This window comes from Anopheles marshallii, chromosome 2 (assembly GCF_943734725.1).
Source record: "Anopheles marshallii chromosome 2, idAnoMarsDA_429_01, whole genome shotgun sequence".
NCBI lineage: Eukaryota > Metazoa > Arthropoda > Insecta > Diptera > Culicidae > Anopheles > Anopheles marshallii.
Window position 1 is genome coordinate 90,360,359 of NC_071326.1, and position 17,126 is coordinate 90,377,484.

Sequence of the window (17,126 nt, forward strand, 5' to 3'; positions counted from 1 at the left end):
CCACTAGTGCCACACGCTCAGCACCATCCGCCAATAGACGCACATTCACCGTTGCGCACGTTCGGTAGCTCATTGCTCGTTAGTCCAAGTTTTAATTAATCAAAACTAGGTTGGAATTTGTTTATGATAATGTGACTAAGCAGAACCAATTTCCAACGTCTGCACGCAGCAGTAGTTTTGCTGCCACGCAAACTTTCCACAAACTTCCTTTGTTTGGAGAATAAATTTCACAATTATACTGCAAAACGATACCAAACGACGGAAGGCACGAGGGAAAACGTTCCACCCGCAAGCCGTAAGACAAAAGGAGAGACAGCATACCTGCTGTCGCTGCACGGCACGATCAAAACATAAGGAACTTCGAAAGTCAATACTTATTTTGTCACCTGCGCCATGCCATTTTTGACTGATTGTGCGACTAATTAGAGTCGTTTGTCATGCTGTCGAAAGTGTTTTCCCGCGGAGAAAGTTTCCACTTTTGGCTTCGAGACGGAAACGAATCGTGCGATAAATCAGCACATTTCATTCCTACCCCGCAATCGATCGACTATAAATCTCCAATTCGTTCATTTTGTTCGCAGTAGTTCTCGGCTTGCCGTCGTGTAACGTTTTAAAATGTTTTGTTCACCATTGTTCGGAGAGCTATTTCTTTAGGGTTTTTGTTGTCCTGCGTGCAGCGCACTTTAAATGGTTTACAAAAGCCCAACCCGTCCGTCGAATAAATTGTAAAAAGCCGACATCAGCCGCCCGACACCGAAAACGGATGTCGTTCATTAAACATTCATTTACAACAAGTACCGGGGAAAATTATGTTCCTCGTCTGTCAGGGGCACACGCCCTTCACGGAACCTACCCCGGAAGTATCAACGTGCCGGCACGAGAGCACGATTAATGTGCGATACCTTGTATCTTAACAAACTCGTTGCGGGCGCTTTACTCTACGCCATTCGTCCGTTTGCTGCAAGTCTCACGGTCCTGAGCACAACTCGTACCTTGCAGGAGGGAACCAGCAGTGGCACTGTTTCACATCGCGATTCATTCCAATCTCTACGCTCCACCCTGAAGATGAGGATGTTCCGTGTGCTTGCCATCAAGATAATGATAGGACAAAGCTTCCCTTCTCCCTTTTTTCTTCGTTGCCATCATACTCTGCTGCTATCTTAATCGATTCTGAAAATTCCGTAAAACCCAGAAGTATCAGCATACCGTAAAAATCTGGAGCCTTTGCCCGAACGAGCGCATAAATGAATGCAATGGATCGCACGACGGTGTGGTAAAAGCGGATCGAAACCCACTGCGAATGGAGCACAGCGATAGAGTGAAGTGAGCGAAAATTACGCACGTTAGTCATCATCAGCACCCGCAGTCCCCGTGGGCAGCCACGCTTTTCTCGCTTGTGTCCCTCAAGACATTCCAGCATGATGGATGAAAAAGGACATTTTTCGATGGTTGCGTCAGTAGCATTTTGGTTTACGCTAACCCAGCGTTCCATGCCGAGCTGTGGCCATCCGGAGCTGGGCAGTGTTTTTCGGCCATTTTCGATGTGGTCGATAGCCAAGCCAAACACCCATAATCGTTATTAGTCTGTTGTAATCTGACCGAAGAATTCGCAGACCCATGTGGTGGCGTTAACGTACCGCGTGGCACGTACGGACAAGCACTCCAGCGTACGACGCTTCTTTGATGAAGTGGCGACTGTTCAGCGATGGTGGAAGGAAGCAAACGGTACTACTCGGCCCTTGTGGACGTTGGCGATTTACCGTAAGCAGCTTTCGATTTCGCTTATAAGCTCAACTGGCTGCTATTCGGTTCCGGTTTGCCGTGCGCCCACTGGGCATGAAGCGAACGGGAACGAAAGCCAACGTGGAAGTCCATCGTGTAATCCAGCTCGTCATAAAATTGTTGCTCCGTCAGCGATTGCAAAAAAAAAAAAAACGAAACGAAATAGAGATGGGATTTCAAATGAGGAATTACTTCAAGCTTGTTGCAATTCGGAGGGAAATGGATTAGCCCGTAATGTTTCTTTTGTTTTACTTTTGAGCCCGACTGTCTCTCGGGTGTTGTTGATATGTTGTTCCTGTTCGAGATTGGTACCGGCCTAGGGAGGATTTTATAGAGCATCTTCTCGATTGGACCAATTCGTTACTGTCTTTAGAACGGAAAATAGAAAGCTTTACATTTAAATTTAACGATTCTTCGGTGCTACATTATTTCAACAATTCCACCATAATACAAATTCCACTAATCCACCACTAAATGCGGATAAGCCATAGCAACCGGCAAACTTCTCAAATTATGAACGCAATAATACTGGATTTATTTCGCCTCGATGTGCTGCACAACTGCATAAAACGCATGCAAGGATAAATTCGATGTAAAAGTTTCCATCACGAGGTGTTTTTTTTTGTTCGCTTTTATGCAAACTGGGAAGCCACGGTACCGTATGGCGCATACCGTATGTTTGTATCATACCGCGGATGACGGTTGGAAATGTAGATCTCTCTTTGTACGTACCATCATTGAACGCCAGATACGATTTCTGTCAAAAGGCCCTTCAAGCATGGAACGCGGCGAAATGCTCGTACACACTGTCAGGTTACGTTTCGGCTGCGGATTTCAAGCTTGAATACGATAGATATATGCTTGGCAACGTAGGCTATGTTGCGGTAAGTGTTTCTCGTGCTTTTTGCGTAGCATGCCATGCGACTGCTGTAATTAATTCCACTCACATCAATGCACTGCAAAACAAGCGCCACGCGCGTGTGTGTGTGTGTGTATGGGGTGATGGAGGGGATGATGTTGCATGCAGCAAATGAGAAGCAGTTTGTAGCGTGTTACTGTGGATAGAATATCTTACCCACATGAAGCCATATTTGTGCACGAATAAGCGCAATGTTGTTTTCAAACTGTTGATGCCACACAACACAAAATGACTGGGCGTCTCCATTGGAAAAGCTCAAGCTTTTCTCTTTGGTTATTCTCTCGGAAATGGTATTTCGATCGTGAAAAGACTACCGGTGTTGAAATTTGTAAGAAAAATCGCTTTGTTTAACAAAACGTCTTTTGTGTTTCTTTTTTTTCGGTTCAAAATCCCTCTCATATTCCATCCTTTCAGAGGGACTGGTCGGACAAACTAAACTACAATTACCTAAAGCTTGGATGGCAAAAATACACCCAAAAATAAAAAAAAAAAGGATACACCGTAACTCACTTGACACAAAGAGAAAGATTATACAGCCCCGGAACCACCGGGGACTGTAACGAACCCGCACACCCATCATCAAACGTAATCAATCACATTGGGTCCGGCCGGCTAATGAGAATTTCATTAGGCAGCAGCGGTCGTCCGGTGCAGCGAAGCAGAAGAAATTGATCAACTTTTACCTTCTTTTAATTACTTTGTCACTTTTCTTCGGATCTTCCGCATAAACCGAACCCGTTATTTGTTACGCCCGACTGCTTCGCGCGGGTTTTGTTGGTTTTTTTCCCCCATTGCGAATGAACTGGACTACGGCTGTGCATGAATGGGGGGGGAAAAATGGGCGATGGTCAGTCTCGCAAAACTCCTGATACGTCCATTTAATTATCCGGTGGTGAGAATAAAGACAAGCAAGGACCCCCGTTCGGTACCCTAGACAGCTGTTTGTAGCATCGGTTTTAAGCCGTGGATACTCCTACAGTTGCGCTGTTTAGTTCATGCTTTTCTGATGCTGTCCTTCAGCGTGAATACCGGGATCCTTGGGAAAAGAAGACTTCACGCGAGAAAGGTAAAAATAAAAACACTCCCACAAGCTTCAAGACACGATCAACCGGAATGACCTAAACCCAAAGGAAGGGTGAGTTTCAGTGTGTAAGAATGGGTGGTGCAGAAAATCTTCCAACCCGCCAGAGTAACGGCTTGCCACAGATAAAAACTTTTACCCCGCAAAAGACACGGACAAGGATTTTTCCTTTAGTCGGTCGGTAACCATCTTAAGTACTTCAGCGGGTTAAAGAGATCATTTGAATTTGGGGCTAACAGATTTTAATTATTCGGCCCAATCTTTTACCTTCCACCACGCAACACAACTGCATTTCGGTGCGAGGTGAAGCTCACCGGAGCTTTTAACGAGCTTACTTTGCTTGTTTGTTTTTTTTTTATTTCGCTCGCAGCCTCTCACTCCTTCGCATGCAGAAGGAGTTTGTTTGGTTACGGTCAACCGCCGTGTCGACTAGACGGGCATTGTTTGCTCAAATGGCATTCTGTTGACATGGTGGTATTGCCGTAATTAGATGCCACACATTTCGGTGCAAAACCAAGGGTTTGTGCTTGGTTTTTTTTTGTTGTTCTCTCTCTCTCTCTTCCCCAAAAACCATTTTGCCTCATGCTGCACAACACATAAAACAAAAGCTCAACGGAAGGGATCAACAACTTTTATGAAAACAAAAAACGCGTAAAGCAAACGTCGGTAGCTACATAAAACCCAACTCATCCTTCTGCCCACGTCACAGCACTGGTCCTTTGAGTTTGTTTTTCTTTTTTTCCCTCCATTTTTGTTTTGCATACCACTGACCAACGGCACCCCGGAGCGAAACACTATTTTGTATTCCTTTTTACTACTTTGTGCTCCCTGTTGGAAATAACTGGATAATGTGCGTTTGTGTGAGGGAGAGAGAGAGAGAGGACGGTACCATTTTGTATAATTATACGTAAATGGTAATGAGCAGAAGATGTCAACACAAAAACGTTCGACCGCGGGGTTCCACACCACACCACAGGGTTGGGTGACATTTTACTTTGCGCCACGCGCCCATTAGTGCAGCGAAAAATTGTGTGTCCCCGTTCTGGGTTTGCCCAAACGCTTCATACAGTGGTTTGTTTTTGTCATGTAAATAATGGAATTTTCTCGCTCGAGGTTAAATGTGTCCATAATGTGAGTTTATTGTTATGTCTGACATGATGAACTTTTCAAACGAGTTCTCGTTTCCCTAATGGATGATCCGAATTTTATTTCTGGTAAGTGAATCGTTGTGAATGTACAATGTGCAGAAACGGGATCCAATCGAACGTATTTCGGCGTACGAATCTTTGAAGATTAAAGCCCATGAATTTGGCTTGAATTTGTTTGATGCAACATGAAACCTGTTGCTTCCGTAGTGACTGCTGGAATTGCGCATCAGTTCCATTTCAGTAACAATTTCGTCACCTTTGCCCCACACCCCGAACGAATGCCCGAACGAATCCATCCTCTGTACGCTATCCCGTCCGGTGCAAGTGCATGAAATTGATATTAGTTGCGCTCGCCCGGAGCACTTCAATAGCCACGGACGGTACTAGGGAAACAGGTTCGGCTGGTTTGTCTGGCTGTACACGTCTCCCGACGTAATCGGACCGCTTTTAACTTCCCACGCTTGCCCGTCCAGCTGACCGCAACCGCTTTTAGTTTGAAATAATGATAGGCTCGGTAATTTAATGAGTATTGATTACCAATTAATCATCTGAAGCGTGGTCGTGCATCGCTTTCTACGGACGCCGCACGAGAAAGGGAGATAGTCTCACCTTAATCCCACCGATGATGACCTCACAATTGTTATGCACCTTCGGTCACTTTTTCGCTAATGCTGGTGGAGGAAGATAGCCAACTGCCAGGGAAAATCCCCCCGCTCGGCATGATCAATACGATCGATAGCAGGGTAGCTAGTAAATTATCCGCAAATATGTGGACACAGCTTGCAACTGCAACCGGTGGCTTGCTTTAGCAACTGTTTACTTAATTCCGCATCTTGTCTAGGCTACATTAACCTGAGCAAACAGAACCTGGGCAAACAGCAACACTAGAAGCGGCATTCACTATCGGCCGTGATTATGGACTTTTCGTCCGTGGCACCGCACGCAGGAGTGAAGATGATGAACGATCGGTCGCATTATTCAAACAGCGTTTTGCGATTTACCATTAACAGCGACAGCACTAATTTATGCAAACAGGTAACTGTGTACAGCAATCCAACCCAGATCCTGCCTGCCGTATTGGTTTGATTAGTTTTTGTTTCCTCTCGCGTAGCACTCATTTATTAATGATAACCTGCCTGGGGAGAGATGGAGGTGGGGGAGGGTGAGGGGTCTCGTATACATATTCAATCGAGATCAACTACGGGGTCTTAAATTATTTCGTACGAAGGCGAAATGTATCAGTGGCGAAATGAAATAAATTGTTATCCGCTTTTCCGGACCAGCTGGGTCATGCGGTGCGCATAAAGCATACGTGCACACGTACGGGATTTGAAATGAATTACGGTCGGCAGGCGGTATCGATTACATCCTAGCTGCAGTTTTATAATTAATGATGGTTCTAATCGAATCAAACGGATTATATTTGCTTTCAAATATGCAAATTCTCATTTCCGTACGTGTGTTTCGTGTAGTTTAAAGGCATTTCATGTTCAATGATAGAACAATTTTGTTCTGTTCCAGCAGAACCGTGCATTCGGATCGTTTTTTATCATGGCAAACATGAATCTGTTATCTGTTGTTAGTAAAATTTTGCAACCGTCTCGTTATTTTCGACCAAATCCCCATTTTCGGCGTACAAAGCGTTTATGTGCACTGAATAAATAATCTAAACGGACACGAACAAAAAACCCCCGCCTTCGACAACCGATACGGCTTTATTGTGTGAGGATGGTATCAAAACCATGCTGGCCGATGGCCAATCCTTCAATTAATAATGGGTTGCTTTCGTCCAAGGCTCAGCCTGTCTGGTGTCTCGAGCCCACACGCCATTTCGGCTACCATGGCACCGGTTCCTTTGCCCGGACATCCGCTGAGTGGTGTGCGTTTCGGCTTGTTTCGTCCCCTAGGTTTACACCTCGTTGGCTAAAGCGCTTATCTATCAATGCTTCCGCTGCAGTCACTTCGGAGAATGGGTAAGCCATCCCTAGAATTGGTGTGTCGATGCTCCAGCATGAATGAATTGCATGTCAATGTTTCCGCGCCAGCAGACCGTGGCCGGTCGTTGTGTGTATTGGTTTCGATTTGATTTAATCGATTCGTTGAATAATTTATGAGGAGTAAACTTTTCCGTGCCCATTATCTCTATGCCATCCGGGCTACGGGTGCGGTTGGGTGATAAACATTCGAGTGCGATCATACGCGTAGCTAAGTGCATGTAATTCCAACACCCGTAATGTAATGCTCTTAACTGGCCAATCCCGAATACGTCCAGATAGAGTCGCTAAAGAATCACATCCCCAAACCCGGCCTTCATTGTCCTGGTACCGGTGGGGATAATGTAGATGGTGTCCCTTTTTTCATCATCTTATAATCCTACGGTAGCGGTGTAAATGGGTCTGGGATTTGCTGCTACCTTTGCAAAATCCCTTTTGCCCAACCATTTGGTGCCCGGAAAAAAGGGACGAGATAAAAATTATGTCCGATCCCGGTCGTCACTGGGCCCAGGGTTTCGGGGAACCGGAAGCAAAGTAATGCGTAAATGTGTGTGACGGACAGAGGATCGGACCGAAAGCCGATCCAAAACTCGGCCCATCCACTCGACAATGCACGTACCCAGTACGACAACAGACAACATTTCAGGGAACCTTTCAGTGAAACGAGAACATTAAATTTTAATTTGAAGCAATATTAAAAGCAGCTGTGTGTCGCCCACTGGCAAAAGCTAGCCAGTGCTGAAGATTCGCAGGTTGGTGGGAGAATTTTAAAAATGTATTCTATCCCACAACTTTGGCGTATAAACAATGAGCATATTCGTATTCCGGAGTCAGCACATTTCGGATTTTCTCATTGCCAACGTCGCGGCGTGCTATGCAAAATGAACGATGATGATTATAATGGATTTACGGTGGTTTTGGTACAAAAAATCCCTCCCTCTTGAATTTAGCTCGAATCGTCCAACCTTAAAAAGATGCACAAAAAACATATCTCACCTCTAAACCTGGTCAGTCAGTCTACCTTCATATCGACCCCAAGGGATTTATTTTACGATGAGGGCTGTTTTGAACTGGACATTTGGAGCAGCGTGGATGTGAGTATGTTTATAAATTGAGTTCCGAATTGGTGAAGATTTTAATGTTCAACAATTGCTTCAAAGGCTTTGCCAATCTATACACTACGGAGCTGGGAAAGTCAAACGAACCCAAAATCTCCTAAACGAGGTCAACATGTGTGTGCTCTTGTTTAAACAATTGTGGTTGCAGTAATGCGGTTACGGACAAACTCGGGAACTCTTTTCTACGAAGAAACCCTACAGTGGCGTGTTGCAGCGCGGATTTTCCTTGTGCAAGCGAAACACACAACACGACACGTTGTTGCTTTGTCTGTCGCTCTGTTAATTTAAAGCACTATGCCGAAAGGGAAAATATTGTCTGTTGCCACAATGTAATTGCGCCACGGTATATTTTGAGCAAGGTTTCAAATTTCCCTTTACCCTCGTACTGGAGAGCAACGAAACATGCATTTTCGTAAGCTGAACGTTCCCTGTTCTGCTCGAGAGATCGTACATCGTTAATGCAATCACTGCAACAGCCCTCAGCATTTGATTGGTTTCCCGGCCCGGAACACGACCCGACACGACAAATCCACGGGAGGTCATCACCATTGACGCAAATTGTAATAAAAAAAAAGCCAAAGGACCATCGAGATCTTTTATTTGATATTGATTCGTCGTTTTAGAGAATGTGCTCCTGACCGGCGGCTTACGCTCGGAACGGATCGTTTTATAGCGGCACGTGCCAGAATTCGCGTGCACGCTACTTCAAATGCCCGTCCTTTAATGTCGACGTGCTCCGACTTGCTGATTTCGAGCGAATGGCTCGCATTCGTGTCATCTTTTCCGTTCAAATGTCATTTAGATGGCGTATTGAGCGTTTAAGATGCGATACTGGATACTGCTTTCCAGGAAAAAAATCACACTCTCCGGTTAAACGCTAACGATCTTTGTGAAAATAATACAATTCGAGTGTCTGTTTTCAGATAGTCTGCTTGGTTATCGAGTTGCTTGACTGTTAGATTCCACCTGCTGGCAAACGCAATGTTTATTTAATCAGATTACTCCATAAATGGCGAGGTTAATTAGTACTGTTTTCTAACGAGCTGATAAAATTTCTTCCTCTCCCGCTTGTTGTTTAAATAACATTTTGAATGTTTGCGCGAGTTCACTTAACACTTAACTTGGGAATAAAATTCTCACCAGCAATCGCTTGCACTCAAGAAGCACAAAAATCTCTACCACTCAGACTCAGGATAAATGGCGTTCAACTACTTTCCAGTGCATCGTACGGTGTTATCCTTACGAACGAGTAGTAATTTGCTGTGCAAACAATAGTTCCACTGTTACGCGCAGGTGAACAGTAGCGAGAACATTGCAGCATTGCCACTTCGGTTTGACCGGCACGGTCGTTTACTAATTGCTGTGTACACACTCACACACCCGCGGTCTCTTGGCCTCACACTGGGCCAACCATTATGTGCTGCTAAATTGCTCGATACACGCATAACAACAAACCACTGTGCAAACAACCTAGCACCGGCCCGTGTTGACCCGTGTGCCCCGAGCAGCGTCATATCGACAGCGACGAGCGGGCTGTGATCTTAAGGAAATTAAGGATCTTATGCACTGTTCGTCTTGCCGGGAAGTTATCTCGGTCGTACGGCTATCGGGTTCTTGTATCATGTCCAGCTGAACTATTCAAGTGGTGGTCTGCTATTAATCGACCGATAGCCGACAGCACAGCGTGAGAACTGAGCAATATTATTTAGAAAAGCTCCACCACTTAACACCTTAATCGGGGAATGGGTCTTTTGGTAATTACAATCACATTGCTGATTGAATTCTGATGCTCGGTTCATTATGCACTGTAACTTCGGTTTCAAATTTCCATTCCAAACGAGCTTGATTTATAGCCATTTTTCACCACGAGCTTTTGAATTTACCGTGTCCGGAATGTGGTGTAAAAAAAAATGCTCCCGGGCCATGCTACTCAAATTCGTGCATTATTCTTTGTCCGTTCGCGCATCATCAACCGCCGTTGAGAAATAAATCACTGTCAGCAACAGACAACACCAAAACACACACACACGCACGAGCGCATGTTAGTCGAAAGAGTGATAAAAAAAACACCCTAACAGTGCAACCAGCAGCATTGGCCAGACCGAAGACGATGAAGGGCAATGAATGGAAAATACATAGAACAAATAAAACGCGATAATATGAAAGGCACTCTCATGCGAAAGTGTATTAAACGTGCGGGAAGAACAAAAAACAAATAAAACAGCTAAACTAACAGACCCTCGCGTCACACCGGCACACGATGGAAATGAGTTCAAAAATGCAAAACAATTAGTACTTCAAACACAGCGTACCGTCATCAATTTGGTTTCTCCACCGTCGAACTTGAATAAATTGGCGGATGAAATGGGAGACAGTGACGGGAAGGTGACCAGGGATCGTTAACGGATGGTTGAAGAAGCAAAGCAATGAAATAAAACCACCACCCAGCTACGCTGCCAGCGAACCGGCGGAACAAAAACCTAGCCGAGCGGACACACGCACACATTGTAGCTGCGTTTTGCTGCCGGCGAAAGGACACTACGGCCGAGGACGACGACGAGTAGATAATGGATGCGTTGCGACTGAAATGGTGCCTGGTGGTCGAACGTCAATCAAAGTGAATCAAATATAAATTGCAAATAAAGCAGTGATATACAATTGGATTGATTCAATCAGTCGTTGGGTGATTTTTATTAGTAAGCCCTCCAGCTTAATTTGGCCCGTGCTCTTCGGAACCATTGATGCATGGTCGAACGTGATGCACTTCGGCAAAAGGACACAAGGCAAAAAAAAAATCCAACCGTGCATGAGGACGTTGCATGTTGCTGAATGCAATTGTTCGTCTAGAAATCCCCCCTGGCTGGCATGCGTATTGATTGATTGAGCTGTTTTGAACCAACGCCAAAAGTGGTGCCTGGGATCAACCGGGTTTGTGTACAATAGATGTCATTTTAGTTTATCCAGTACAGATTAACAACGATAGAATTGTTTCGCTGTGTGATATCCCTTTGATTGTTGTCGTCACTCTCATCGGCCGTGCATATCTTCCATCAGATCATGCAATTTCGATGCCACCTATTCGTCAGCTGGTACGAATAAACGATCGCACTAGATCTTCTAACAGTGAACAGTGAAATTCTATATGGAAATCTTACATGGATGAAGTGGTCCAAAGCTACTGACAAAATTCAATGCAATTGCTATGTTGACCTGTACTAACCACAATTACATTTATGTTCTCTTTCAGTTACATGTTCACAGACACAGTTCACGTGTATGATGGATGGCAAATGCATACCTGCGCTCTGGCGATGTGATACTTCTGCCGACTGCTCGGACGGCTCAGATGAAGTCGGTTGTGGTGAGTTGAAGAAAAACAAAACCCCTTAACCTGCCACCTACCCACTAACTTTCCGTGGCGCATTACGAACTATTTCTCATCTTTACGCGCGCAGATAAAGCTCATACATGCAACGAAGGTATGTTTCATTGCAAGTTGTCCAACCGATGCATCCCCCTCGACTGGACGTGCGACGGTGATGTAGATTGCGGTTTGGTGGAACAGTACCACATGGTGGACATCTCGGACGAGGATCCGCTGATGTGCCGTGAGCACAAAAAATGTCTCCCAACGCAGGCCCTCTGCGGTGATGGCAAGTGTTTGGAGATTGATCGGTTCTGTGATGGAGGTTGGGACTGTAGCAACGACGAGCTGAACTGCTCCAGCAACAATACAGCAACGGCCAGTGCGCCAACGAGTGCTTGCGACGCGCTCAAGTGTTCCTACGACTGCCGGTTAACGCCCGAAGGTCCAAAGTGCTTCTGTGCCAAAGACAGCCAGCCGAACGGGAATGTCTGCGAAGATTTCGACGAGTGCCAGATCGAGGGCCTGTGCGATCAGATGTGCAAAAATCAGCCGGGATCGTATCAGTGCAGCTGTACCACGGGATACGTGAAGCAGGGTAACACTTGCACGGCTGTTAATTGTAAGTACATTGGCTAATACACCTCTAACCTCGGACCAGTTACTGACATTGTCCGTAACATCTTGTTTTCCTTCTCTCTGCACCAGTGCCCAAGGACGAACCTGCTTCACTGTTGTTTACCACCTTCAACAAGGTACAGAAAGTTGCTATCAGCAACAGAACAGCGGTCCTGGAAGGATCTCTTTCTTTGAACGTCACCAACGAAGGTGAATATCTTAAGCAGTCTTTTCCGCGCATCCGGGCCATGGAAATGGTACATCGAAACCGTACGTTTTGTCTTGCGCGTGTCAAGGGCAAATCGTTGGTGGAGTGCTACAGCGTCGATAACACCTCGCACAGCTGGACCTTGCCGCGTCCGGATCTCTTTCCCAACCTCGAAGACATCGTCGACATTCGGCTTGACTGGGTGTCGGGCAACTGGTACTACCTGGATCAGCAGCGGGAAATAATCTTCGTCTGTTCGCCACAGATGCTACACTGTGCGATCGTCGTGGAAGCCTTGTCCGAAGTACTTCGGCCACGCCGGATGGCTCTCGATCCCACCAAAGGGTTCCTGTTCTTCTCCAAATGGGGTAGCGGTGACGTCAGCATCGAAAGGTCCCTGCTCGACGGTACCAACCGGAGCTCGATCGTATCGAACAAAATCATCACCCCGCTCGACATTGCACTCGATCTAGTGATGCAGCACGTGTACTGGGTGGACACACATCTGGATGCGGTACAGCGCGTGAACTATGACGGCAGCGGTCGATGGTTTCCGAAACGAAGCTCAAACTTCCTGTTCAACTTCCAAACTCTCTATGCGCTGGACGTATTCGAGAGAACCATCTATCTGGCGTCATGGCAAAATGGCAGCATAGTGGCCCTAAACGGTAGCACCGGCGAAACGCGTGTTGTAGTCCCAAATGCCTCCCACGCCGTACATCTGCACGTGTTTCACAGACAGAAGCAACCAGAAGTGGCGCATCCTTGTCGCATACAGAACGGTGGCTGCGATCAATTGTGCATACCAGTGTGGAAAAAGATCGGTGTTGCCATTGCGCAGTGCATGTGTTCGCCGGGTTACCGGTTGAAGACAAAATCACAGTGCGTGCTTATCAAAAGACCTACGTTTCTGCTGTACGCCAAATCGAGTCCCGCCATGATACGCGGATTTGCTGTGGGTATCAAATCGCAGGAAGCTATTGTGCCCGTTACCAATCTAGGTGCTCACATCACGTTTGACTATCATGTGGAGGATCAGCTAATATTCTTCTCCCACAGCAATAAGTATGTTTAAACCGGTGAAGAGAAACGCATCGTGAAATATTTTCTGTAAACCTTACCTTTCCTGCCTTTTATCCCTAGAGACTCTCCTTCATTTCGAATCGAATCACAAAAGTTGGACGGTACCGATCGGGAACTAATATTGGAAAGTCCTGGCTCATGTGATGGGATATCGTACGATTGGTTAGGCAACAACATTTTCTGGACTGATTCTGACAGAAACCACATATCCGTCGTAAAGTTAGGCTCTAAACGGTCCCGCTTTACGATACTGCGGCATCTCTACGCGCCCAAGTATGTCTTCGGCTCTTTTTAGACGAAGTCCCAATTTTTAGACAGAATTTTTAAACTATTCTCTATTCTAACTTAACAGATCTATTGTGGTGGATTCAAAGCAGGGCTGGATGTACTGGTCTTCGTGGTCGGTTCCCAGCGGACGTATTGATCGTGCGTGGATGAATGGATCCCAGTCGGAACTGTTGATTAGCAGCAAAAATCGTCCAATAGAATGGCCAACGGGTCTTTCACTAGATACGATCCAGAAGCGGTTATACTGGTGCGATGCACGGCTCAGCGTGATAGAAAGCGCCAATCTAGATGGAAGCAATCGAGTGGTGCTGTTCGATGGAAGATCACACAACCGATTTCCAATCGCCCTAGCCGTTCATCGTCAGCTGGTTTATTTTGCTGATAGTGTAAAGGGTCACATAGAGAAGCTTAACTTGAGCGATCCACTTACGCTGGAAACAATTACCATCGAAAAACCGCAAGTTTTGGGTCTTAAAATCTTCGACAACCTCACCCAGTACGGAGGGAACGGACGGAACGCGTGCGAAATAGACTGTCCTGGTATCTGCTTAAACACTCCCATTGGAACGGCCAGTTGCAAATGTGAAGATGGTCAGATATTACAGCTCTCATCCGATGGCAAACCGGCCACCTGTATACCCTTCACTCTGCAACACACGCTGGAAACCTGTAACAACAGCACGCATTTTTTATGTCGTAATAAAATCGACTGTGTTGAAATAAAGTATACCTGTGATGGCGATCAGGACTGTGAGGATGGCAGCGATGAGGAAATAACACCTGTTGGGCCTTGCGATCCTAACTGCGATCTTGAGCATAATTTCAAGTGTGACGAGCAGCGATGCATTAGCCGATCGCACGTCTGTGACGGATCGGTGGATTGTATCGACGAAAGCGATGAAGATTACATCAACTGTCCGAACAAAACGTGCAGTGAGCATTTCTTTCAGTGTGAGATCAGCCATCGGTGCATACCGAACACCTGGGTATGCGATCGACACCTGGACTGTGGACCGAACGATAATTCTGACGAGCCAGAACACTGCCACAAATGTCCAGAGTTTGAATGCAAAAACTCTGCCTGTGTGCCGTTTGAATTTCTCTGCGATGGAGTCGATAACTGTGGGTAAGTTTTATAGCGTTTTCGTCAATGACCGTGTATCCTTATTTCACTGTATTTTTACTTTATTTTAGTGACAAATCCGACGAATCGCAGTGCGACGTTGACTGTGGTGCAAATGAATTTTTCTGCAGCCCTCACGGTTGCATCGATCGTTCGCTAATGTGCGACCCCAAACTGAACTGTTTAAATGCATTCAACGAGTGCGACAAGCTTCATAAGACTGGAGCCAATGCGACTACCTACACTAGCATTCCGGTTCGTTCGGAATCGGAACTAAAGGAACTCTGCAGGCAGGATCTTAAGATAGTTTGTGGGTTAGACAAGCAGTGCGAGGAAAACTATAACCGTGTGTGCCAGCGAATGGAATTCGGTCCATTCAATGAAACGATGACCTGTCATCATCCAGACCGACTGTGTCGGATCACGAACGAATGTATAACTGTAGCGCAGCTTTGCAACGGTCGAACTGACTGTCCCGATGGTACGGATGAAGGTTTTCGATGCGCTGAAAAGCTATGTGATACATCTAACGACTGTTCACACTCGTGCCATAATGCCCCGGAGGGCTTGGTATGCTCCTGTCCGCCGCATTTATTTCTGCAACCAAATGGACATGATTGTGGCCATGATCATGCCTGTGACAGATGGGACACCTGTTCGCAAGTTTGCACGAAAACTGGAACACACTATCGGTGCGATTGTGTTGAAGGATATACGCTTATGTACGATAAGTTTACCTGCCGTAGTAACAACGGTGATTCGCCGTACGTCATTTTTAGTAACCGACAGGAGATCCTCGGTGTCGATCTGAACACCCTGGGCGTGAGAAGCTTCTACACTTCGTTGCGAAACACGATCGCATTAGATTTTCTCTATCGTAACGATTCGATTCAGATATTCTGGTCGGATGTGATGGATGATAAGATCTATCGCGGTACGTTGAAGAACGACACGTTAAGCAATGTCGAAGCAGTAGTTCAGTCCGGGCTATCGACGGCTGAAGGTCTTGCGGTGGACTGGATTGGAATGAACATCTACTGGATCGACTCAAATCTCGATCAAATAGAGGTGGCCAAAACAAATGGAAGCTTCCGGCGAACGTTGGTTGCCGGTGACATGGTGAACCCTCGAGCAATCGCGCTAGATCCGATGGAAGGCGTCCTGTTCTGGACCGACTGGGAGGAAGGCTCACCAAGGCTGGAACGCTGCACAATGGCTGGAGAAAACCGCACGGTGATCAAATACGTAGAAACTGATGGTGGATGGCCGAATGGAATTGCGCTAGACTACATCCCGAGACGTGTGTACTGGATCGACGCACGGTCCGATTCGATTCACACGATCACCTACGATGGGCTAGATCACCATCTCGTGATCAAGGATCAAGGTGTACTAGCACATCCGTTCAGTATAACCGTGTTCGATAACTACGTGTACTGGACCGATTGGCGAACGTACTCCGTTATCCGGGCAAACAAGTGGAACGGCACGGATGTGACAGTGATACACAAGACGCAAAGTCAACCGTTTGGCATACAAATCCTACACTCCAGTCGACAGCCAAACTCACAGCCAAACCCGTGTGCCGTTAACAATGGAGGGTGTTCGCATTTGTGCCTGCTGAGCGTTGGTTTGCGTCATGAGTGCGCATGTCCACATGTGATGCGTCTGCATGAGGATCGCATGCAGTGCGTCCAGAATGAGGAAATTCTGCTATTTGTCGTGCTAACCGAAATTCGTGGGGTCGATCTGCAACAGCCAGCACACTACACGATACCGACCATCAGTCACCAGACGCAAGTTGTACAACCTGCCGTGCTGGATTACGATATCAGTGCAGCGCGGCTGTATTGGAACGATATACAGCTCAATGAAATCAAATCATCCGGGTTGGCGACGGGACCGATCGAAACCATACTTGATACGGACATTTCTCATTCGTTGGGATTTGCCGTGGATTGGATCTCAAAGCTGCTCTACTTTTCTACTGGCAACGAAACAAACAGCCGCATTATGGTAAGCAATCTAAACGGGGAGTATGTGACAGAAATTGCTGATGATTTGGCCCTAGTCAACAGTCTAGTAGTGTATCCGACAAGGTGAGAAGCGACTTACGTTACATGTTTATGATATCCTAACGAAAACATTTGTTTACATTCCCCAGAGGCATGATGTACTTTGCAACGATGAGTGAAACACCTAAACTGTACGAGCTGTATGCCAGTCGTATGGACGGATCTGAACGACAGTTGATAAGCAATTCAACTTTCTATGCGATTGATAGTTTGGCACTCGATTTTGAAACAAATCGACTGTACTACATTTCTTCAAAACCTGGAGAAATTAACTACTACGATATTGGTAGTAGCAAGGTATGTATTTTTTAAACAGATGTATATT

At 46.1% G+C, this 17,126-nt stretch overlaps 1 protein-coding gene across 1 annotated transcript in view; it reads left to right on the forward strand.

Moving 5' to 3' along the window:
* Positions 1–17,126, forward strand: part of LOC128709430 (low-density lipoprotein receptor-related protein 1) — a 72,121-nt gene that overhangs the window by 45,792 nt on the left and 9,203 nt on the right. The window contains exons 2-8 of the mRNA XM_053804425.1: positions 11,290–11,403; positions 11,498–12,028; positions 12,115–13,297; positions 13,376–13,588; positions 13,668–14,729; positions 14,798–16,825; positions 16,891–17,098. Of these exons, the coding sequence (XP_053660400.1) occupies positions 11,290–11,403; positions 11,498–12,028; positions 12,115–13,297; positions 13,376–13,588; positions 13,668–14,729; positions 14,798–16,825; positions 16,891–17,098 (5,339 nt within the window). The remainder of the gene's footprint in view (positions 1–11,289; positions 11,404–11,497; positions 12,029–12,114; positions 13,298–13,375; positions 13,589–13,667; positions 14,730–14,797; positions 16,826–16,890; positions 17,099–17,126) is intronic.